General features: G+C 46.2%; 1 protein-coding gene across 6 annotated transcripts in view; it reads left to right on the top strand.

Annotated features, from left to right (window-relative positions):
- ELMO1 (engulfment and cell motility 1) overlaps positions 1-26,156 on the top strand; it is a 910,002-nt gene that overhangs the window by 802,980 nt on the left and 80,866 nt on the right. For all 6 annotated transcript variants that reach the window (XM_063922511.1, XM_063922512.1, XM_063922514.1 and 3 more), the window contains one exon: positions 25,390-25,502. In XM_063922511.1, the coding sequence (XP_063778581.1) occupies positions 25,390-25,502 (113 nt within the window). The remainder of the gene's footprint in view (positions 1-25,389; positions 25,503-26,156) is intronic.

Genomic DNA, 26,156 nt, shown 5'->3' with positions numbered 1-26,156 from the left:
ACACTGGGTGGGCAGAGGTATGTAGCCCTGTGTGTGTGTGGGTTATGGTTGCGGATAAAAGTAGGATGAGCATTGTAAATGACCAGATGTAAGGAGTGGGTGGGGAACGGTGATTACGTAGTAGCAGGGAAGGTGAGCACCCAGTGTTATGGGAGGGAGAGAGGAGCTTGGGATTACCAAGTGGCAGGGGGGGAGGAGGTATTCACTCACTATGTGGTAGGGGGCGTCACCGCTGCTCTCATCTGTCCTCCTGGCGGCCTGTTGCTGTCACAGTGCTGGGCAGCTCTGTGATTACTTCAGAACGGTACCGCGGCCAACATTTTGCTCCCTCTGTGCGGGACATGTGGTACTACACTGCCCAATCACTGAACAAAAATGTCATCACTAGAGGCAGCATGCAATCAGCTGCTGTGTCTCCAGCTCATCTGTAATTTCCCATAGCTAAATGCTATGTACTGGTCTCCAGGAAAATGGTTAACTGTGCATGCATGACAGTCCGGACGCTGCAGTGGATAATCCAGGGGGGTTGCATGGTGTGTTGGGGCAGCGTGAGACTCCACTGTGATCCGGGAGTCTCCCGCAGGATGCGGACGGGTAGGCAAGTATGATATACTTACAAGTTTACCACTGGTGACATAGCAATAGAGATTGCAGTGGTAGCCACTACCCCCTTGTCCAGGGTTGTTGAGCCTTTGCCGTGACTAAATATCCTGTGTAGGCCCAAGAATGCCCAGAACGTTTAAGCCGCGGGATTCTGAAGAGGTAAGTATTAGAAAAATAGTACAGGGTTTGCAATGTGGTCCCCTCTGGACCCAGGGGCACCGCACACACTGTACCCATTATAGATACGCCACTGTCTGTGCATTATTCTCACAATTCATATCTAGAAACTGTTTCTACTAAAAATGTGTGTAAACTGTCAAGGTCATTCAGTGAATGAGGTGGATGTGGAATGTGTGGTTGGGTGAGTGAGTTGAAACAGCTGTCATTAATCAGATTTAGCCCCTTAATATTCCTTTTTTTGTAGTGTAGCCCTAAAGCAGGGATGGGCAACCTTCGGCCCTCCAGCTGTTTTTGAACTACACATACCAGCATGCCTTGCTACAGTTTTGCTATTTGGCCATGCAAAAACTGTTGCAGGGCATGCTGGGATGTGTAGTTCAACAGCAGCTGGAGGTTCCGAAGATTCCCCATCCCTGCCCTAAAGGCTTACTGTGACTTTGCACAAGAGTTCAAAAGAGTTTGTAATATGAAGTATAAGTGGGGATAGGCAACTCACTATTTTATTTATTGTTGTTAATATAAATATTGATATTCACTTGACACTTTTCTGGAAAAAAAATTACTATTGAGCTGAGCCCAGTGTTTATATGGCATTATTATTATTATTATTATTATTATGATGATGCTGCTGGGTTTTCTGGTTCACTATTTGCAGGCTCTTGGCACGTAGACAGTGTTAATTCAAGATTGACTGAAGGGGTCACATGCAGTTAATTGATATACAAATAAATGCACGCCCTCTTCTGCAGTGTCCCCAAAGTCTAATGCCCATTTCCTGTTCATAAATTGTCAGACGGCTCTGTACAGGGATGCATAATGTGATTGCTGAGATAAATATACAGGTTGAGTATCCCTTATCCAAAATGCTTGGGACCAGAGGAATTTTGGATATCGTATTTTTCCGTATTTTGGAATAATTGCATACCATAGTGAGATATTATGGTGATGGGACCTAAATCTAAGCACAGAATGCATTTACAGTATGTTACATATACACCTTATACACCCAGCCTGAAGGTAATTTTAGCCAATATTTTTAATAACTTTTTGCATTAAACAAAGTGTGTCTACATTCACACAATTCATTTATGTTTCATATACACCTTATGCACACAGCCTGAAGGTCATTTAATACAATATTTTTAATAACTTTGAGTATTAAATAAAGTTTGTGTACACTGAGCCATCAAAAAACAAAGGTTTCACTATCTCAGTCTCACTCAAAAAAGTCCGTATTTCGGAATATTCCGTATTTCGGAATATTTGGATATGGGATACTCAACCTGTATATCATTTTTTACTTCTGCTATATTTGATATAACTGAATGGTACATATTTATGGTACGGGATAGCCTGCACACCTTCCTTCATAGTGCATAAATGACATTCCTACAGCTGGAGTAATTTACAATCTCTGTACTAGAAACAAGACAACCAGTGAATTTGAAATACAAATATATTTTTATATATTTTCATTTTATATCATCAACATTACATTTTGGGTTATAGAATACAATAATCAGGGCACATAGATGAAGACATGCAGTATAACATATTAAGTATAGACTTAAAAAAACTGGAGGTGGATAAATAGTTTCTTAGGGGGAATCCAATTACACATGGGAAATTTAAAAAACCTGCATCCGCGTGATTTGGTATTCAATTAGAACCCAGAAAATTGGACACAGTAATTTCTATAAAAATTGGCTATCACGGGTATCAGTAGCGTGCATACCCGCGATAATCCAAAATTGGGTGCAAGGTTTTTTACCTCCCTAAACCTCGCGCCCAACTGGATTCCATGTTAAATACAAACTAATTAAAAATCATCAATATTCCAAATAGTGCCACCATTTTTGGAGAAGATAAGTAATCTATGATTATTCTTCCAAACAAGGGCATAGCTACCACAGGTGCAGCAAGAGCAGCTGCTATGGGGCCCAGAGCTGAGAGGGGCCCACCTTCCCTGCCAAAGTTACATGTTTTTTATACAATTTTCACCTTTACTAGATACATAGGGCCCCTTACAAACGTTTGCCTTGGTGCCTACAATACCTAGTTATGCCCCTGGACCTACTCATTGAAATGTGGTATAAAATGCACTGGCGGGCATTATAATGTTACATATTATGAACTGGGGCACTTTCATTTGGCACAATATGACGTGAGGGCACTATAGTGTGGCAAAATATGAACTGGGAGCAGCACTGTAATGTGGCATAATATAAACTGTGGACACTGTATGTCGTAATATGAACTGGGGGTACTGTGTTGCGTAATGTGTATTGTCAGCCTTACAATGTGGAATAACGTGAACTAGGGCACTACTATAGCCTATGGACATTAAATAAACTAGGGCATTATTATGGGGAATACCAGTAACTAAAGCTCTACTATGGTTCAGAATATGAACTAGGGCACTATTATGGGGCATAAAATGAACAACTGCTGCAAAGAGGTGTCTCTCTAGAAGCATTTGGACAGGGGCCCCTTCAGAATATTATTACGGGGCCCTCAAAATTCTGGCTAAGCCCCTGCTTCCAAGATCACAATTCCAGTGGTTCATCTGTACAAAATCAGTTTTTCTGATGTAAGTTCTGCTAGAAATCTTTTGTTTGTTTTGTCAATGCAAGTTTAAAGAACCACTTTCTAAAGCGTTCGATTGTCTTCCACATGCAGTCAAGTGAATGAGGGCAATTCAGAAGACCCATAAAAACTCACAGGTGCCATGACAGAAATATTATTTTTATCCAATAAATCTTGCTTGTATTTTACTACTAATAATAGAGCATGAGAGTCCTGACCAATGCACAGAAGTAGAGGAATTAGAGACTATACAGTTGGAGTAATCATCTGAGATAAATCTATTACTCAACTTCCTTTCCCCTATTTCTGTATGTACAGAACATAAAACAATTTCTAAAGTTACAGTTATGAGAATTACAAATCAATGGTTTAAATATACAAATATAGGGCCCAATTCAGCATGGATCGTTATTAAGAGAAATCGCATATCGAGCGATTATATGTGTAGCATTCGCATTGCACACACGGGAGTGGTAATAGCAACAGAAAATACTTAAAGATCAAAATCGCAATGTAGCCGCAGTTTGACTGACAGAAAGCCGGGCGTTTCTGGGTGTGTCGGAAAAAACGCAGGCATTTCCAGGTGTTTTTGGGGAGGGTCTCTGACGTCAGTGCAGACCACTTTTAGGCCCTCTCAGTCGCAGATTATTGGCAGCCTCAGACCTACTCACATTTGCTCAGACGGCAGAGTTTCTTCGGAAATTGCGTATGCATCTGTGAATGGGTAGCAATCTACGATGCATTCACAATTTTGCACGGGGCATTTTTACTTCCTGTCAGGGCGCCGCCTTTCTACTCGCAGATAACTGCAATTTCTCTGAATAGCAATCCATGCTGAATTTGGCCAATGATACTGAATGGGTTGGGTATGATTTACCGGCAGTCGGGATGCTGGCGCTCTGTATACCGACGCCGGCATCCTGACAAATGAAGTCCCGGCAGGGAAGAGGTAGCTTTGTGCCTAACCCTAACATCCACCCGGTGATGCCTAACCCTACGCCCCAAACCCCCCTCCTCACAGCCTAACCCTAACCTCTCCCCTCCCGCAGCCTAACGCTAACCTCCCGGGGTGGTACCTAAACCCCCCCCACACACACACACACACACACCCACACCCAGCCCTAAACCTAACCTTCCCGCCATACTCACGGTTGGTATGCCGGCACCTTGACTGGATCCCTACTGAACCTTTGAACCTTTACAGTTGTCTAGGTCTGATATCTTTATCACAGCTGGGATGGCTACTGCCCAATATGCTCTTGTTTTATCATCTTTATTTTAGCTAAGGAATGATGCAGGCAAATATATATATAACCGTGCCATAACTAGACATCTTAGCGCAAGAAACGGCATCAGCCCCCCCGCACCCAATATAGAGCAGGGCCAATATGCGCCATAGGCGTGCATAAAAAATATAGGGGCGTGGCTTCATGGGGAAGCGGCATGGCCACATAGCTCCCTTTTACACAGTATATCAGGCAGAGCTCCCTTTTACACAGTACGGCAGCAGAGCCCCCCTTGTGTACACATTACGGCAGCAGAGCCCCCCTTGTGTACACATTACGGCAGCAGAGCCCCCCTTGTGTACACATTACGGCAGCAGAGTCCCCCTTGTGTACACATTACGGCAGCAGAGTCCCCCTTGTGTACACATTACGGCAGCAGAGTCCCCCTTGTGTACACATTACGGCAGCATAGTCCCCAATTTTAGAGAGAGGGAGTGTGTGTGTTGTGTGTTGTTTACCTGTTAGGGCGATGCAGCAGCAGTCACTGATTTTCGGCCGCTCACAGTCCCTCTTTTTTTTTTTTTGTAAAACTGTTTTTATTTTCTCATTTTTATAATATAAAATTTTACATACAGTGGTCAATCAAAATGGAAGAGTATAGGAATGGCATAGATACATGCATACAATTCAGCATTAACAGATCTGCGAGTGTCTCTGTGCCTTGCAACTCGTACCACTTAATGCGCATATCCTATACTTATACACTGTAAACTGTCATCACCCACTTATAAACATCATAAAATAATAAGGGAGAACACAAAAAGGGAAGGGGGGAGACGAGACAAGACAATTCACTCCTTAGTCGCGTGGCATTCATATATTACCCCATTCCATGTGCCCATCAACCTCAATACAGCAAAGTATTAACTCATATCAATTAGCATCTACATGTTTGTGAAGAACCCAGGAGGTATTTTCAAAGAGCCTTTCAATATGGCTCTGTGTATCAATGTCTAGACTGTCAATGTAAGGCTCCCATTTCGTGTAAAAGCGAGCGACTCCCCTCTCAATGTCTGGCAAGGTGGCTTGGCGCTCGAAGTAGAGAACCCGTAAAAGAACATTTTTTAATTCCCCCAAAGATGGAGATGACTTCTTCATCCAATGGTTCAAAATAACCATGTTAGCCACCGTGAGGATGACCGTGAGAATGGGCGTAACTCGCTTCCTATCCGGGCCAAGAGGCCAACCCTCAAAACAGTTGCATAAACAAGCTATGGGGTCTCTGGCGACCCCCAATGAGAGAGTTCTGTTAATAAATACAATAACTTTGTTCCAAAACGTAGCAATCTTCCTACATGTCCAAAAACAATGAAAAAAGGAGGCCCTTGACATGTGGCATTTTAAACATTCACTATTCCCATCCGGGATCATATGCACTCTTTGGGCCGGGGCTATGTAAGCCCTGTGTAATAACTTAAAGTACACTTCCTGAAGCTGAGCCGAGTGTAGATATTTAAATGTAAACTGACAGGATTTCAGTAGAATTGGTTGCGCCGGGAAGTCCGGTACATCCCCCTCCCAATTAGAAACCGTACGTTTCCATAGCTTTTCCGTCTGTATCACCCGTAAATGGTCATAATAATAAGATAAACGATAAGCAGAGGCATTCGTGAGAGTGAGGAGAGTGGCTATCGGATCCTGTTTGTCTGGCGACGTCATAGGGACAGCCATAGTAATGACAAAATGTCGGGCTTGCAGGTACATATAAAAATTTGAGTTTGCTATACCATATTTGGACTTTAATTCCTCAAATGAGAGCATATGCCTTCCCCCAGGGTCAAATACGTCTCTAATAGACGAAATTCCCCGCTCCCGCCACTGCTTAAAGTTAGCATTTTCCAGCCCAGGACTGAAGCAGGGATTCCCCCAGAAAGTTGTGTAACGGGAGGAGGCCGGGTTTCTATGTAATTTTGAATTGGAATAGTGCCAGGCTCCATGAGTATCTAAAAGGATAATATTTGTCTTAAGTGATGCCGGCAGCTTGTTCCTTGGGGTGTGAAGGAGGGCGCTGGGAGAGAAGGGGGCAAACAATTCCTCCTCCAATGTATAATTGGTAAAACAAGAACGCTGCCATAACCAGTCTGTGACATAGCGGAACATCACCGCTCTACTAAACACTTCCAAGTCTGGAATCCCCAGCCCCCCCTCCGCCCTTGGCATCTGAAGTTTAGCATAAGAAATCCTTGGTTTCCTCCACCCCCCCCCCCCCCCCCCCATAAGAATTTAGAGAACATGGAATTTACAGACCTACAGTCTTTTTTTGTAAGGCGTAATGGCAGCATCTGCAAAATATGAGAGTTTCGGGAACACTACACTTTTAAGGACCGTGGCCCTTCCCAGCAACGACAAGGGCAAATTAACCCACCCGTCTAGGAGAGCCCGGACAGCCGTCAGGACCGGGGCCACGTTAACTGTATACAACCGTTCCAGTGATGTTGGGTATCATTATCCCCAAATACTTAAGAGCCCTCTGGGTCCTAGGGAACTGGGACAATATCGGGTGCCTATTAAAGAAGGACGCATCTCCCGATAGAGGCATGAGTTCCGATTTGGAAAGATTAAACCTTGTAACCCGCAAAGGATCCAAAGCCATCAATAATGGAGACTATAGGTCCTATCGACCTGCTGGTGTCAGCGATAAATAGCAGCATATCATCAGCAAACAACGCTATCTTAACCTCCAGCCTGCCCACCAAAATGCCTCTAAAGGAAGACGCGCCACGAAGGGCTATCGCCAGTGGCTCCAGGGCCAGGGCGAATAGCAGAGGGGATAGAGGGCAGCCCTGACGGGTGCCTCTCTGGATGTAGAAGGGGGAAGAAATATAGCCATTGCCTAATACTTGTGTGGCCGGGTCTGTGTATAGGCGGACCAACATTTCCACAAAGGCTGACAGGGCCCCGAACCTATGTAGGGTATCAAATAAATGGTCCCAAGTCACCATATCAAATGCCTTTTCGGCGTCAAGTGATAAGATTACATTGGTGCCCGTATCTGAGGAATCCTGTAACCTCTGCATTACTGTTAAGACTTTTCTTATATTAACAACCGCCTGGCGACCCCAAATGAATCCCGACTGATCTGGGTGGACAATGGAGGGCAATACAAGTTTTAACCTGTCAGCTAATATCTTGGTAAACAGCTTATAGTCCGTATTAAGCAGGGAAATAGGCCTATAAGATTCCGGGAGTTCCGGATCCCTGCCAGGCTTCGGCAACAACCTAAGGAACGCTGAGTTAAAGAAACCAGGCAGGGACCGACCGGAGAGTAATTAATTAAAAGATACCTATAATGTGTCCCGGATATGGGGCATTAGGATTTTATAATAATCATTGGAGAGGCCGTCCGGTCCCGGCGCCTTTCCAGTTTTCAATGCCTTAATCACCCTCTCCACCTCCTCCCCGAGATGGGTGTCATAAGGGATGAGGCCTGGCTGTCAGACATCTGAGGTTAACTCATATTAGCCCAAAAGGCCTCTTTACTGGGCAGATTGCTAGGAGGCTGAGAATACAGTTGGGCATAAAAAGAGCTCAGCACCTCCGTTATTTTGGCATTAGACCTGGCTCTAGTACCGTCACTAGTGCGGAGGGATTTAATTACAGAGGAAGAATGGCGCCCTTTCAATAAGAAGGACATTAATTTACCCGGTTTATTACCATATCTGTGAAAAGAAGCAGTCCTATAGAAAGTGTGCTTGGCTTCTAAGTAATTCAGAATATTATCAAAAACGGTCTTTTTGTTATTATAATCAGCCCTATTAGTTGGAGTAGGTGAATGCTTAAACCTCTGAAAGGAAGTTGTTAAGTTTGCCTGGGCTTCCAAGTATGAGCTGTCTAATTGCCTATCCCTGTGTGCACAGTAAGACATAATTACCCCTCTCATGACGGGTTTAGATGCCTGCCAGAATGTCAGAGGCTTCTCGGACTCATAACTTGCGTTATTACTCTTATAATCTAGCCACGCCGCCTCCAACATGTTACGAAATTTCAATGAATTAGCCAGATGTGCCGGGAACCGCCACTGCCGCACCGGACCCTTATCCACCTGCACCGCCAGCTTAATCCAACATAAGGCATGATCCGAAATACTTATAGCTTCGATCCCAGCATCCATAACCTTAGGGAACATATGTTCTGACAACAGCAAGTAATAAATGCGGGAGAGCGTACCATATGCAGCTGACAGGCAAGTATAATCCCGTTCTAGCGGATAGCACGCCCTCCACACATCCACCACCCACAGCCGGCGGGTTATATATTTAACACCCACTTTAGGGTCCCTATGCCCCCGACTGGAAGCCACATTCCTATCCATAACATGAGACGAAACCACATTGAAATCCCCCCCTATCACAATGTTGGAATCTATATGACCATACAGTTTGTTCAGCATTTCTAGAAAAAACACTTTGGGGCGATTATTCGGAGCATATATGTTACATAGCAATAGGCGTGTGCAGTCTACTGTGACGTCTGCAATAATATACCGACCCTGCGGGTCCACCTTTACAGAATGAACAGTATAAGAAAGAGACTGTCTAATCAATATGGCTACCCCCCGTGCCTTAGAGGAGTATGGGGCCGAGGCCATCACTGACCACCGAAGTGTGTTAAGTTTGGCCATCTCTAGAGGAAGGAGGTGCGTTTCCTGCAGGAAAGCTATATCCATACGAAGCTTGTTCAGATACATAAGAAATTTTTTCCTCTTAGCCGGAGAGTTAATACCCCCCACATTCCATGTGCTAATCGTTAAAGACGACATGCAGCCAATCTAAATAAACCCAGTGAAGTAATGACGAGCACATAAATGCAATGGTGGTCCAGCCACCGCTGCTCCACCCACCACGCTACTTAAGCAAACATACAGGGTGGACTAGACAAGACACAGAGAGGGTAACAACATATAGAAACAAAAAAGCAGAACAGGACAGGAGGCTGTAACTCGCCTCCATCATCCAAGAAATAAGGACTTCCAGTCATTTAGAAATCCGTAATGTTAACTTCAAACATGGCGTGCTTACCCCTAGCACCCCCCGGTCAATAGGTACTTTCAATGAAAAAATTAAAACCCCAGCTTCCCCCCAGCCCAACTGAGCAAACTAAACTGAGATTAAAGAAAAGAGGGTGTTTAGTACTTGTAAACTGGATGAGAATCACTTAAGCAGTTTTTTCCTACAGTAAATCTACAGTAAATTTAGAAATGGCACCACAAAATCACAGGGTATTCAAACGGTAGATTTGGTTGGTTCAATACTAACTGACATGGGGGGCCTGAAAGTGGTAGGTGGAAGCGCATTACCTGGCCCCAAGCGGCATGGCCAAGACCCCTCTAGCAATAGGACTCACCAGATGACTTGGTGGCCCTGTAAGGGGGTGGTCTTCAGTATGCCGACTGTCGGGACCCCGGCGCACAGTATACCGGCGCCGGAATCCCGACAGCCGACATACCGTCACTTTTTCTCCCTCGTGGGGTTCCACGACACCCCTGGAGGGAGAATAAAATTGCGTGGCGTGCATAGCGCACCACATTGCCCGCAGCGTGGCGAGCGCAGCGAGCCCGCAAGGGGCTCATTTGCGCTCACCACGCTGTCGGTATGCCGGCGGTCGGGCTCCCGGCGCCGGTATGCTGGTCGCCGGAAGCCCGGCCGCCGGCATACCATACTACACCCCTGTAAGGAGCATAACAAATTGCTTTAAAAAATAAACAAGAAACTTTGGATCCAATGAAATCTTGATTTCTCTGACGTCCTAGTGGATGCTGGGGACTCCGTAAGGACCATGGGGAATAGCGGCTCCGCAGGAGACTGGGCACAAAAGTAAAGCTTTAGAACTACCTGGTGTGCACTGGCTCCTCCCCCTATGACCCTCCTCCAAGCCTCCGTTAGATTTTTGTGCCCGAACGAGAAGGGTGCACACTAGGTGGCTCTCCTGAGCTGCTTAGTGAAAAGTTTAGTTTTAGGTTTTTTATCTTCAGTGAGACCTGCTGGCAACAGGCTCACTGCATCGAGGGACTAAGGGGAGAAGAAGCGTACTCACCTGCGTGCAGAGTGGATTGGGCTTCTTAGGCTACTGGACATTAGCTCCAGAGGGACCGATCACAGGCCCAGCCATGGATAGGTCCCAGAGCCGCGCCGCCGGCCCCCTTACAGAGCCAGAAGACAGAAGAGGTCCGGAAAATCGGCGGCAGAAGACGTCCTGTCTTCAACAAGGTAGCGCACAGCACTGCAGCTGTGCGCCATTTAGAGATGAGCGGGTTCGGTTTCTTTGAATCCGAACCCGCACGAACTTCACTTTTTTTTTCACGGGTCCGAGCGACTCGGATCTTCCCGCCTTGCTCGGTTAACCCGAGCGCGCCCGAACGTCATCATGACGCTGTCGGATTCTCGCGAGACTCGGATTCTATATAAGGAGCCGCGCGTCGCCGCCATTTTCACACGTGCATTGAGATTGATAGGGAGAGGACGTGGCTGGCGTCCTCTCCATTTAGATTAGATTTAGAAGAGAGAGAGAGAGAGAGATTGCTGTGATACTGTAGATTAGAAGAGAGTGCAGACAGAGTTTAGTGACTGACGACCACAGTGACCAGTGACCACCAGAGACAGTGCAGTTGTTTGTTTTATTTAATATATCCGTTCTCTGCCTGAAAAAAACGATACACAGTCACACAGTGACTCAGTCTGTGTGCACTGCTCAGCCCAGTGTGCTGCACATCAATGTATTGTATATAAAGCTTATAATTGTGGGGGAGACTGGGGAGCACTGCAGGTTGTTATAGCAGGAGCCAGGAGTACATGATAAATAATATTATATTAAAATTAAACAGTGCACACTTTTGCTGCAGGAGTGCCACTGCCAGTGTGACTAGTGGTGACCAGTGCCTGACCACCAGTATATTAGTAGTATTGTATACTATCTCTTTATCAACCAGTCTATATTAGCAGCAGACACAGTACAGTGCGGTAGTTCACGGCTGTGGCTACCTCTGTGTCGGCACTCGGCAGGCAGTCCGTCCATCCATAATTGTATTATAATATATACCACCTAACCGTGGTTTTTTTTTCATTCTTTATACCGTCGTCATACTAGTTGTTACGAGTATACTACTATCTCTTTATCAACCAGTGTACAGTGCGGTAGTTCACGGCTGTGGCTACCTCTGTGTCGGCACTCGGCAGGCAGTCCGTCCAACCATAATTGTATTATATACCACCTAACCGTGTTTTTTTTTCCATTCTTTATACCGTCGTCATACTAGTTGTTACGAGTATACTACTATCTCTTTATCAACCAGTGTACAGTGCGGTAGTTCACGGCTGTGGCTACCTCTGTGTCGGCACTCGGCAGGCAGTCCGTCCATCCATAATTGTATTATAATATATACCACCTAACCGTGGTTTTTTTTTCATTCTTTATACCGTCGTCATACTAGTTGTTACGAGTATACTACTATCTCTTTATCAACCAGTGTACAGTGCGGTAGTTCACGGCTGTGGCTACCTCTGTGTCGGCACTCGGCAGGCAGTCCGTCCAACCATAATTGTATTATATACCACCTAACCGTGGTTTTTTTTTCATTCTTTATACCGTCGTCATACTAGTTGTTACGAGTATACTACTATCTCTTTATCAACCAGTGTACAGTGCGGTAGTTCACGGCTGTGGCTACCTCTGTGTCGGCACTCGGCAGGCAGTCCGTCCATCCATAATTGTATTATAATATATACCACCTAACCGTGGTTTTTTTTTCATTCTTTATACCGTCGTCATACTAGTTGTTACGAGTATACTACTATCTCTTTATCAACCAGTGTACAGTGCGGTAGTTCACGGCTGTGGCTACCTCTGTGTCGGCACTCGGCAGGCAGTCCGTCCAACCATAATTGTATTATAATATATACCACCTAACCGTGGTTTTTTTTTCATTCTTTATACCGTCGTCATACTAGTTGTTACGAGTATACTACTATCTCTTTATCAACCAGTGTACAGTGCGGTAGTTCACGGCTGTGGCTACCTCTGTGTCGGCACTCGGCAGGCAGTCCGTCCATCCATAATTGTATTATAATATATACCACCTAACCGTGGTTTTTTTTTCATTCTTTATACCGTCGTCATACTAGTTGTTACGAGTATACTACTATCTCTTTATCAACCAGTGTACAGTGCGGTAGTTCACGGCTGTGGCTACCTCTGTGTCGGCACTCGGCAGGCAGTCCGTCCAACCATAATTGTATTATATACCACCTAACCGTGGTTTTTTTTTCATTCTTTATACCGTCGTCCTACTAGTTGTTACGAGTATACTACTATCTCTTTATCAACCAGTGTACAGTGCGGTAGTTCACGGCTGTGGCTACCTCTGTGTCGGCACTCGGCAGGCAGTCCGTCCATCCATAATTGTATTATAATATATACCACCTAACCGTGGTTTTTTTTTCATTCTTTATACCGTCGTCATACTAGTTGTTACGAGTATACTACTATCTCTTTATCAACCAGTGTACAGTGCGGTAGTTCACGGCTGTGGCTACCTCTGTGTCGGCACTCGGCAGGCAGTCCGTCCAACCATAATTGTATTATATACCACCTAACCGTGGTTTTTTTTTCATTCTTTATACCGTCGTCATACTAGTTGTTACGAGTATACTACTATCTCTTTATCAACCAGTGTACAGTGCGGTAGTTCACGGCTGTGGCTACCTCTGTGTCGGCACTCGGCAGGCAGTCCGTCCATCCATAATTGTATTATAATATATACCACCTAACCGTGGTTTTTTTTTCATTCTTTATACCGTCGTCATACTAGTTGTTACGAGTATACTACTATCTCTTTATCAACCAGTGTACAGTGCGGTAGTTCACGGCTGTGGCTACCTCTGTGTCGGCACTCGGCAGGCAGTCCGTCCAACCATAATTGTATTATATACCACCTAACCGTGGTTTTTTTTTCATTCTTTATACCGTCGTCATACTAGTTGTTACGAGTATACTACTATCTCTTTATCAACCAGTGTACAGTGCGGTAGTTCACGGCTGTGGCTACCTCTGTGTCGGCACTCGGCAGGCAGTCCGTCCATCCATAATTGTATTATAATATATACCACCTAACCGTGGTTTTTTTTTCATTCTTTATACCGTCGTCATACTAGTTGTTACGAGTATACTACTATCTCTTTATCAACCAGTGTACAGTGCGGTAGTTCACGGCTGTGGCTACCTCTGTGTCGGCACTCGGCAGGCAGTCCGTCCAACCATAATTGTATTATAATATATACCACCTAACCGTGGTTTTTTTTTCATTCTTTATACCGTCGTCATACTAGTTGTTACGAGTATACTACTATCTCTTTATCAACCAGTGTACAGTGCGGTAGTTCACGGCTGTGGCTACCTCTGTGTCGGCACTCGGCAGGCAGTCCGTCCATCCATAATTGTATTATAATATATACCACCTAACCGTGGTTTTTTTTTCATTCTTTATACCGTCGTCATACTAGTTGTTACGAGTATACTACTATCTCTTTATCAACCAGTGTACAGTGCGGTAGTTCACGGCTGTGGCTACCTCTGTGTCGGCACTCGGCAGGCAGTCCGTCCAACCATAATTGTATTATATACCACCTAACCGTGGTTTTTTTTTCATTCTTTATACCGTCGTCATACTAGTTGTTACGAGTATACTACTATCTCTTTATCAACCAGTGTACAGTGCGGTAGTTCACGGCTGTGGCTACCTCTGTGTCGGCACTCGGCAGGCAGTCCGTCCATCCATAATTGTATTATAATATATACCACCTAACCGTGGTTTTTTTTTCATTCTTTATACCGTCGTCATACTAGTTGTTACGAGTATACTACTATCTCTTTATCAACCAGTGTACAGTGCGGTAGTTCACGGCTGTGGCTACCTCTGTGTCGGCACTCGGCAGGCAGTCCGTCCAACCATAATTGTATTATATACCACCTAACCGTGGTTTTTTTTTCATTCTTTATACCGTCGTCATACTAGTTGTTACGAGTATACTACTATCTCTTTATCAACCAGTGTACAGTGCGGTAGTTCACGGCTGTGGCTACCTCTGTGTCGGCACTCGGCAGGCAGTCCGTCCATCCATAATTGTATTATAATATATACCACCTAACCGTGGTTTTTTTTTCATTCTTTATACCGTCGTCATACTAGTTGTTACGAGTATACTACTATCTCTTTATCAACCAGTGTACAGTGCGGTAGTTCACGGCTGTGGCTACCTCTGTGTCGGCACTCGGCAGGCAGTCCGTCCAACCATAATTGTATTATATACCACCTAACCGTGGTTTTTTTTCCATTCTTTATACCGTCGTCATACTAGTTGTTACGAGTATACTACTATCTCTTTATCAACCAGTGTACAGTGCGGTAGTTCACGGCTGTGGCTACCTCTGTGTCGGCACTCGGCAGGCAGTCCGTCCAACCATAATTGTATTATAATATATACCACCTAACCGTGGTTTTTTTTTCATTCTTTATACCGTCGTCATACTAGTTGTTACGAGTATACTACTATCTCTTTATCAACCAGTGTACAGTGCGGTAGTTCACGGCTGTGGCTACCTCTGTGTCGGCACTCGGCAGGCAGTCCGTCCATCCATAATTGTATTATATACCACCTAACCGTGGTTTTTTTATACCACCTAACCGTGGCAGTCCGTCCATAATTGTATACTAGTATCCAATCCATCCATCTCCATTGTTTACCTGAGGTGCCTTTTAGTTCTGCCTATAAAATATGGAGAACAAAAAAGTTGAGGTTCCAAAATTAGGGAAAGATCAAGATCCACTTCCACCTCGTGCTGAAGCTGCTGCCACTAGTCATGGCCGAGACGATGAAATGCCAGCAACGTCGTCTGCCAAGGCCGATGCCCAATGTCATAGTACAGAGCATGTCAAATCCAAAACACCAAATATCAGAAAAAAAAGGACTCCAAAACCTAAAATAAAATTGTCGGAGGAGAAGCGTAAACTTGCCAATATGCCATTTACCACACGGAGTGGCAAGGAACGGCTGAGGCCCTGGCCTATGTTCATGGCTAGTGGTTCAGCTTCACATGAGGATGGAAGCACTCAGCCTCTCGCTAGAAAACTGAAAAGACTCAAGCTGGCAAAAGCACCGCAAAGAACTGTGCGTTCTTTGAAATCCCAAATCCACAAGGAGAGTCCAATTGTGTCGGTTGCGATGCCTGACCTTCCCAACACTGGACGTGAAGAGCATGCGCCTTCCACCATTTGCACGCCCCCTGCAAGTGCTGGAAGGAGCACCCGCAGTCCAGTTCCTGATTGTCAGATTGAAGATGTCAGTGTTGAAGTACACCAGGATGAGGAGGATATGGGTGTTGCTGGCGCTGGGGAGGAAATTGACCAGGAGGATTCTGATGGTGAGGTGGTTTGTTTAAGTCAGGCACCCGGGGAGACACCTGTTGTCCGTGGGAGGAATATGGCCGTTGACATGCCAGGTGAAAATACCAAAAAAATCAGCTCTTCGGTGTGGAGGTATTTCACCAGAAATGCGGACAACAGGTGTCAAGCCGTGTGTTCCCTTTGTCAAGCTGTAATAAGTAGGGGTAAGGACGTTAACCACCTCGGAACATCCTCCCTTATACGTCACCTGCAGCGCATTCATAATAAGTCAGTGACAAGTTCAAAAACTTTGGGTGACAGCGGAAGCAGTCCACTGACCAGTAAATCCCTTCCTCTTGTAACCAAGCTCACGCAAACCACCCCACCAACTCCCTCAGTGTCAATTTCCTCCTTCCCCAGGAATGCCAATAGTCCTGCAGGCCATGTCACTGGCAAGTCTGACGAGTCCTCTCCTGCCTGGGATTCCTCCGATGCATCCTTGCGTGTAACGCCTACTGCTGCTGGCGCTGCTGTTGTTGCCGCTGGGAGTCGATGGTCATCCCAGAGGGGAAGTCGTAAGCCCACTTGTACTACTTCCAGTAAGCAATTGACTGTTCAACAGTCCTTTGCGAGGAAGATGAAATATCACAGCAGTCATCCTACTGCAAAGCGGATAACTGAGTCCTTGACAACTATGTTGGTGTTAGACGTGCGTCCGGTATCCGCCGTTAGTTCACAGGGAACTAGACAATTTATTGAGGCAGTGTGCCCCCGTTACCAAATACCATCTAGGTTCCACTTCTCTAGGCAGGCGATACCGAGAATGTACACGGACGTCAGAAAAAGACTCACCAGTGTCCTAAAAAATGCAGTTGTACCCAATGTCCACTTAACCACGGACATGTGGACAAGTGGAGCAGGGCAGGGTCAGGACTATATGACTGTGACAGCCCACTGGGTAGATGTATGGACTCCCGCCGCAAGAACAGCAGCGGCGGCACCAGTAGCAGTATCTCGCAAACGCCAACTCTTTCCTAGGCAGGCTACGCTTTGTATCACCGCTTTCCAGAATACGCACACAGCTGAAAACCTCTTACGGCAACTGAGGAAGATCATCGCGGAATGGCTTACCCCAATTGGACTCTCCTGTGGATTTGTGGCATCGGACAACGCCAGCAATATTGTGTGTGCATTAAATATGGGCAAATTCCAGCACGTCCCATGTTTTGCACATACCTTGAATTTGGTGGTGCAGAATTTTTTAAAAAACGACAGGGGCGTGCAAGAGATGCTGTCGGTGGCCAGAAAAATTGCGGGACACTTTCGGCGTACAGGCACCACGTACAGAAGACTGGAGCACCACCAAAAACTACTGAACCTGCCCTGCCATCATCTGAAGCAAGAAGTGGTAACGAGGTGGAATTCAACCCTCTATATGCTTCAGAGGTTGGAGGAGCAGCAAAAGGCCATTCAAGCCTATACAATTGAGCACGATATAGGAGATGGAATGCACCTGTCTCAAGTGCAGTGGAGAATGATTTCAACGTTGTGCAAGGTTCTGATGCCCTTTGAACTTGCCACACGTGAAGTCAGTTCAGACACTGCCAGCCTGAGTCAGGTCATTCCCCTCATCAGGCTTTTGCAGAAGAAGCTGGAGGCATTGAAGAAGGAGCTAACACGGAGCGATTCCGCTAGGCATGTGGGACTTGTGGATGCAGCCCTTAATTCGCTTAACAAGGATTCACGGGTGGTCAATCTGTTGAAATCAGAGCACTACATTTTGGCCACCGTGCTCGATCCTAGATTTAAAGCCTACCTTGGATCTCTCTTTCCGGCAGACACAGGTCTGCTGGGGTTGAAAGACCTGCTGGTGACAAAATTGTCAAGTCAAGCGGAACGCGACCTGTCAACATCTCCTCCTTCACATTCTCCCGCAACTGGGGGTGCGAGGAAAAGGCTCAGAATTCCGAGCCCACCCGCTGGCGGTGATGCAGGGCAGTCTGGAGCGACTGCTGATGCTGACATCTGGTCCGGACTGAAGGACCTGACAACGATTACGGACATGTCGTCTACTGTCACTGCATATGATTCTCTCAACATTGATAGAATGGTGGAGGATTATATGAGTGACCGCATCCAAGTAGGCACGTCACACAGTCCGTACTTATACTGGCAGGAAAAAGAGGCAATTTGGAGGCCCTTGCACAAACTGGCTTTATTCTACCTAAGTTGCCCTCCCACAAGTGTGTACTCCGAAAGAGTGTTTAGTGCCGCCGCTCACCTTGTCAGCAATCGGCGTACGAGGTTACATCCAGAAAATGTGGAGAAGATGATGTTCATTAAAATGAATTATAATCAATTCCTCCGCGGAGACATTGACCAGCAGCAATTGCCTCCACAAAGTACACAGGGAGCTGAGATGGTGGATTCCAGTGGGGACGAATTGATAATCTGTGAGGAGGGGGATGTACACGGTGATATATCGGAGGGTGAAGATGAGGTGGACATCTTGCCTCTGTAGAGCCAGTTTGTGCAAGGAGAGATTAATTGCTTCTTTTTTGGGGGGGGTCCAAACCAACCCGTCATATCAGTCACAGTCGTGTGGCAGACCCTGTCACTGAAATGATGGGTTGGTTAAAGTGTGCATGTCCTGTTTTGTTTATACAACATAAGGGTGGGTGGGAGGGCCCAAGGATAATTCCATCTTGCACCTCTTTTTTCTTTTCTTTTTCTTTGCATCATGTGCTGATTGGGGAGGGTTTTTTGGAAGGGACATCCTGCGTGACACTGCAGTGCCACTCCTAGATGGGCCCGGTGTTTGTGTCGGCCACTAGGGTCGCTAATCTTACTCACACAGCTACCTCATTGCGCCTCTTTTTTTCTTTGCGTCATGTGCTGTTTGGGGAGGGTTTTTTGGAAGGGACATCCTGCGTGACACTGCAGTGCCACTCCTAGATGTGCCCGGTGTTTGTGTCGGCCACTAGGGTCGCTAATCTTACTCACACAGCTACCTCATTGCGCCTCTTTTTTTCTTTGCGTCATGTGCTGTTTGGGGAGGGTTTTTTGGAAGGGACATCCTGCGTGACACTGCAGTGCCACTCCTAGATGTGCCCGGTGTTTGTGTCGGCCACTAGGGTCGCTAATCTTACTCACACAGTCAGCTACCTCATTGCGCCTCTTTTTTTCTTTGCGTCATGTGCTGTTTGGGGAGGGTTTTTTGGAAGGGCCATCCTGCGTGACACTGCAGTGCCACTCCTAGATGGGCCCGGTGTTTGTGTCGGCCACTAGGGTCGCTAATCTTACTCACACAGCTACCTCATTGCGCCTCTTTTTTTCTTTGCGTCATGTGCTGTTTGGGGAGGGTTTTTTGGAAGGGACATCCTGCGTGACACTGCAGTGCCACTCCTAGATGGGCCCGGTGTTTGTGTCGGCCACTAGGGTCGCTTATCTTACTCACACAGCGACCTCGGTGCAAATTTTAGGACTAAAAATAATATTGTGAGGTGTGAGGTATTCAGAATAGACTGAAAATGAGTGTAAATTATGGTTTTTGAGGTTAATAATACTTTGGGATCAAAATGACCCCCAAATTCTATGATTTAAGCTGTTTTTTAGTGTTTTTGGAAAAAAACACCCGAATCCAAAACACACCCGAATCCGACAAAAATAATTCGGTGAGGTTTTGCCAAAACGCGTTCGAACCCAAAACACGGCCGCGGAACCGAAACCAAAACACAAAACCCGAAAAATTTCAGGCGCTCATCTCTAGCGCCATTGCTCTCAGCACACTTCACACTCCGGTCACTGAGGGTGCAGGGCGCTGGGGGGGGGGCGCCCTGAGACGCAATAAAAACACCTTGGATGGCAAAAAATGCATCACATATAGCTCCTGGGCTATATGGATGAATTTAACCCCTGCCAGAATACACAGAAAAACGGGAGATATGGCCGCCGAGAAGGGGGCGGAGCCTATCTCCTCCGCACACTGGCGCCATTTTCCCTCAGCTCCGTTGGAGGGAAGCTCCCTGGCTCTCCCCTGCAGTCACTACACTACAGAAAGGGTTAAAAAAGAGAGGGGGGCACTCATTACGCGCAGTATTAAACATACAGCAGCTATAAGGGGAAAAACACTTATATAAGGTTATCCCTGTATATATATAGCGCTCTGGTGTGTGCTGGCAAACTCTCCCTCTGTCTCCCCAAAGGGCTAGTGGGGTCCTGTCCTCTATCAGAGCATTCCCTGTGTGTGTGCTGTGTGTCGGTACGTTTGTGTCGACATGTATGAGGAGAAAAATGATGAGGAGACGGAGCAGATTGCCTGTAATAGTGATGTCACCCCCTAGGGGGTCGACACCTGAGTGGATGAACTGTTGGAAGGAATTACGTGACAGTGTCAGCTCTGTATAAAAGACAGTGGTTGACATGAGACAGCCGGCTACTCAGCTTGTGCCTGTCCAGACGTCTCATAGGCCGTCAGGGGCTCTAAAGCGCCCGTTACCTCAGATGGCAGATATAGACGCCGACACGGATACTGACTCCAGTGTCGACGGTGAAGAGACAAATGTGACTTCCAGTAGGGCCACACGTTACATGATTGAGGCAATGAAAAATGTTTTACACATTTCTGATAATACGAGTACCACCAAAAAGGGGTATTATGTTCGGTGAGGAAAAACTACCTGTAGTTTTCCTGAATCTGAGAAATTAAATGAGGTGTGTGATGATGCGTGGGTTTCCCCCGATAACAACTGATAATTTCAAAAATGTTATTGGCATTATATCCTTTCCCGCCAGAGGTTAGGGTGCGTTGGGAAACACCCCCTAGGGTGGATAAAGCGCTCACACGCTTGTAAGAACAAGGGCTCTACCCTCTCCTGAGATGGCCGCCCTTAAGGATCCTGCTGATAGAAAGCAGGAGGGTATCCTAAAATGTATTTACACACATACTGGTGTTATACTGCGACCAGCAATCGCCTCAGCCTGGATGTGCAGTGCTGGTTTGGCGTGGTCGGATTCCCTGACTGAAAATATTGATACCCTAGATAGGGACAGTATATTATTGCCTATAGAGCATTTAAAAGATGCATTTCTATATATGCGTGATGCACAGCGGAATATTTGCCGACTGGCATCAAGTCTAAGTGCGTTGTCCATTTCTGCCAGTAGAGGGTTATGGACACGACAGTGGTCAGGTGATGCGGATTCCAAACGGCATTTGGAAGAAGGGGAGGAGTTATTTGGGGTCGGTCTTTCAGACCTGGTGGCCACGGCAAAACAGCTGGGAAATCCACGTTTGTACCCCAGGTCGCCTCTCAACATAAGAAGACGCCGTATTATCAGGCGCAGTCCTTTCGTGGGCAAGCGGGCAAAAGGTTCCTCATTTCTGCCCCGTGACAGAGGGAGAGGAAAAAGGCTGCAGAAATCAGCCAGTTCCCAGGAACAGAAGCCCTCTCCCGCCTCTGCCAAGCCCTCAGTATGACGCTGGGGCTTTACAAGCAGAATCAGGCACGGTGGGGGCCCGTCTCAATGAATTTCAGCGCGCAGTGGGCTCACTCGCAATTAGACCCCTGGATCCTTCAGGTGATATCTCAGGGGTACAAATTGGAATTCGAGACGTCTCCCCCTCGCCGTTTCCTAAAGTCGGCTTTACCGATGTCTCCCTCTGACAGGGAGGCAGTTTTGGAAGCCATTCACAAGCTGTATTCCCAGCAGGTGATAATCAAGGTACCCCTCCTGCAACAGGGAACTGGGTATTATTCCACACTGTTGTGGTACCGAAGCCGGACGGCTCGGTGAGACCGATTCTAAATCTAAAATCTTGAACACTTACATACGGAGGTTCAAATTCAAGATTGAGTCACTCAGAGCAGTGATTGCGAACCTGGAAGAAGGGGACTACATGATGTCTCGGGACATCAAGGATGCTTACCTTCATGTCCCAATTTACCCTTCTCACCAAGGGTACCTCAGGTTTGTGGTACAGAACTGTCACTATCAGTTTCAGACGCTGCCGTATGGATGGTCCACGGCACCCCGGGTCTTTACCAAGGTAATGGCCGAAATGATGATACTCTTTCAAAGGAAGGGAATTTTAGTTATCCCTTACTTGGACGATTCCCTGATAAGGGTAAGATCCAGGGAACAGTTGGAGGTCGGTGTAGCACTATCTCAGGTAGTGTTACGGCAGCACAATTGGATTCTCAATATTTCAAAATCGCAGCTGATTCCGACGACTCGTCTTCTGTTCCTAGGGATGATCCTGGACACAGTCCAGAAAAAGGTGTTTCTCCCGGAGGAGAAAGTCAGGGAGTTATCCGAGCTAGTCGGGAACCTCCTATAACCGAGCCAAGTCTCAGTACATCAATGAAAGGGTTCTGGGAAAAATGGTGGCTTCCTACGAAGCAATCCCATTCGGCAGATTCCACGCAAGAACTTTCCAGTGGGACCTGCTGGACAAATGGTCCGGGTCGCATCTTCAGATGCATCAGCGGATAACCCTGTCACCAAGAACAAGGGTGTCCCTCCTGTGTTGGTTGCAGAGTGCTCATCTTCTAGAGGGCCGCAGATTCGGCATTCAGGACTGGGTCCTGGTGACCACTGATGCCAGCCTGCGAGGCTGGGGAGCAGTCACACAGGGAAGGAATTTCCAGGGCTTATGGTCAAGCCTGGAGACATCACTTCACATAAATATCCTGAAGCTAAGGGCCATTTACAATGCTCTAAGCTTAGCAAGACCTCTGCTTCAAGGTCAGCCGGTGTTGATCCAGTCGGACAACATCACGGCAGTCACCCACGTAAACAGACAGGGTGACACAAGAAGCAGGAGGGCAAGGCAGAAGCTGCAAGGATTCTTCGCTGGGCGGAAAATCATGTGATAGCACTGTCAGCAGTATTCATTCCGGGAGTGGACAACTGGGAAGCAGACTTCCTCAGCAGACACGACCCCCACCCGGGAGAGTGGGGACTTCACCCAGAAGTCTTCCACATGTTTATAAAACTCGACAAGTATTGCGCCAGGTCAAGGGACCCTCAGGCAATAGCTGTAGACGCTCTGGTAACACAGTGGGTGTACCAGTCAGTGTACGTGTTCCCTCCTCTGCCTCTCATACCCAAGGTACTGAGAATTATAAGATGGAGAGGAGTAAGCACTATATTCGTGGCTCCGGATTGGCCAAGAAGGACTTGGTAAACGGAACTTCAAGAGATGCTCACGGAGGATCCGTGGCCTCTACCTCTAAGAAGGGACCTGCTCCAGCAAGGACCCTGTCTGTTCCAAGACTTACCGCGGCTGCGTTTGACGGCATGGCGGTTGAACGCCGGATCCTGAAGGAGAAAGGCATTCCGGATGAAGTCATTCCTATCCTGATCAAAGCCAGGAAAGATATAAGCGCAAAACATTATCACCGCATTTGGCGAAAATATGTTGCGTGGTGCGAGGCCAGTAAGGCCCCGACGGAGGAATTTTCAACTAGGTCGATTCCTACATTTCCTGCAAACAGGAGTGTCTATGGGCCTGAAATGGGGGTCCATTAAGGTTCAAATTTCGGCCCTGTTAATTTTCTTCCAAAAAGAACTAGCTTCAGTCCCTGAAGTTCAGACGTTGTGAAAGGGGTACTGTATATACAGCCTCCTTTTGTGCCTCCAGTGGCACCTTGGGATCTAAATGTAGTTTTTGGGTTCCAAAAGTCACATTGGTTTGAACCACTTAAATCTGTGGAGTTAAAATATCTCACATGGAAAGTGGTCATGCTGTTGGCCCTGGCCTGGGCCAGGTGCGTGTCAGAATTGGCGGCTTTATCCTGTAAAAGCCCTCATCTGATTTTCCATTCGGACAGGGCGGAATTGAGGACTTGTCCTCAGTTTCTCCCTAAGGTGGTTTTCAGCGTTTTCACCTGAATCAACCTATTGTGGTGCCTGCGGCTACTAGGGACTTGGAGGACTCCAAGTTGCTAGACGTTGTCAGGGCCCTGGAAATATAGGTTTCCAGGACGGCTGGAGTCAGAAAATCTGACTCGTTGTTTATTCTGTATGCACCCAACAAGCTGGGTGCTCCTGCTTCTAAGCAGACTATTGCTCGTTGGATTTGTAGTACAATTCAGCTTGCACATTCTGTGGCAGGCCTGCCACAGCCAAAATCTGTAAAAGCCCATTCCACAAGGAAGGTGGGCTCATCTTGGGCGGCTTCCCGAGGGGTCTCGGCTTTACAACTTTGCCGAGCAGCTACTTGGTCAGGAGCAAATACGTTTGTAAAATTCTACAAATTTGATACCCTGGCTGAGGAGGACCTGGAGTTCTCTCATTTGGTGCTGCAGAGTCATCCGCACTCTCCCGCCCGTTTGGGAGCTTTGGTATAATCCCCATGGTCCTTACGGAGTCCCCAGCATCCACTAGGACGTCAGAGAAAATAAGAATTTACTTACCGATAATTCTATTTCTCGTAGTCCGTAGTGGATGCTGGGCGCCCATCCCAAGTGCGGATTGTCTGCAATACTGGTACATAGTTATTGTTACCAAAAAATCGGGTTATTGCTGTAGTGAGCCATCTTTTCTAGAGGCTCCTCTGTTATCATGCTGTTAACTGGGTTTAGATCACAAGTTATATGGTGTGATTGGTGTGGCTGGTATGAGTCTTACCCGGGATTCAAAATCCTTCCTTATTGTGTACGCTCGTCCGGGCACAGTATCCTAACTGAGGCTTGGAGGAGGGTCATAGGGGGAGGAGCCAGTGCACACCAGGTAGTTCTAAAGCTTTACTTTTGTGCCCAGTCTCCTGCGGAGCCGCTATTCCCCATGGTCCTTACGGAGTCCCCAGCATCCACTACGGACTACGAGAAATAGAATTATCGGTAAGTAAATTCTTATTTTTTTTATTAGTTACCTTAAATAACAGTTGTGTTTTTTTTCATGTACTGTATATTTACAATAAATCATTTGCATTAACTAATAATGCACATTCTAGGGAACAGATTCAATTAGGCATGGAAGCTGTTTGAACGAGTGCTGACAGCTTCTGTGTGTTAACTGCAAAAGGCTGATTGTGTTCCCAGCCTACGGAGCTGCTTACAGAATCTGCTTATCATAATGCGCACAAAAATGCACAGTGAGAGCTGTGAATCTGCCCATAAAAATGTAAACTGTATTTTTGGCATTCAATGCCTTTACATTTTCAGCTCCAGCAATATTTTTTATAGGATTGAGGATTTTACAAGAGGTTCTCTGTGCATTTATTTAAAAATCAACTGACCTTCTTTCTTCACAGATATCTTAATGTTCTTTTCAGTCATCCATCACTGGAGTTGTGTGATTACTAAATTGTATGACTAACATGTCATGTCATGTTGGTTTTATATCACTGCATAGGGAGCTGAAAGAGAAGATCCAACCAGAAATCTTAGAACTCATAAAACAGCAGCGACTTAACCGGCTTGTTGAAGGAACATGCTTTAGGAAACTGAACAGCAGAAGACGACAAGGTGCGTTACCGAATTCTTTCTTTACTATTGTGTAATGAATGGGTTTTGCCATCTCTCAGAAAATTTTGCATAAAAAATTACAACTACAGTAGAACCTCAGCAATTGGTTAGTTCAGTGGTTCTCAAACTGTGTGCCTTGGATTGGTGGTCCAGGACTAATTCAAATTATTTATGGTCAAATTGATAGGCAAAACCAGTGCTGGCGGCTGTCAATCACAAAATATGTGGACAAACAGAAGCAAATATTGTCCCTCACCGCATAACTGACCCTAAGGATCTAAACACTGTTTACTTCATTTAATATTTCTTTCTAAATTTCTCAATAAGAAACTGTTGGCCTAGGGGTGCCGTAAAGAAAATTCTGATACTCTTCTAGGGTGCCATGATCCAAAAAAGTTTGGGATCCACTGGGTTAGTTGATAAAAAAAAGGTCTTCTGAAAGAAAATGATAGTATTTTTTGCCACATTATGTGGTTTGATTGCGACCGTACAGAGTTAGCATTTAATGTGTGAAACATTGTATTCCATTTTGGAGCAAATATATAAATTAGTTGCAAAAATCTGTAGTGGCTGTACAGCAGGGGAGTGGCTTGCTACAACCACACACTGTGGAGTCCTAAAGTGCTACGTGCCTATGTAACACCGCTTCCCAAT

This window comes from Pseudophryne corroboree, chromosome 5 (assembly GCF_028390025.1).
Source record: "Pseudophryne corroboree isolate aPseCor3 chromosome 5, aPseCor3.hap2, whole genome shotgun sequence".
In the NCBI taxonomy this organism is placed as follows: Eukaryota; Metazoa; Chordata; class Amphibia; order Anura; family Myobatrachidae; genus Pseudophryne; species Pseudophryne corroboree.
This window is presented reverse-complemented; position numbering and strand designations above follow the sequence as displayed.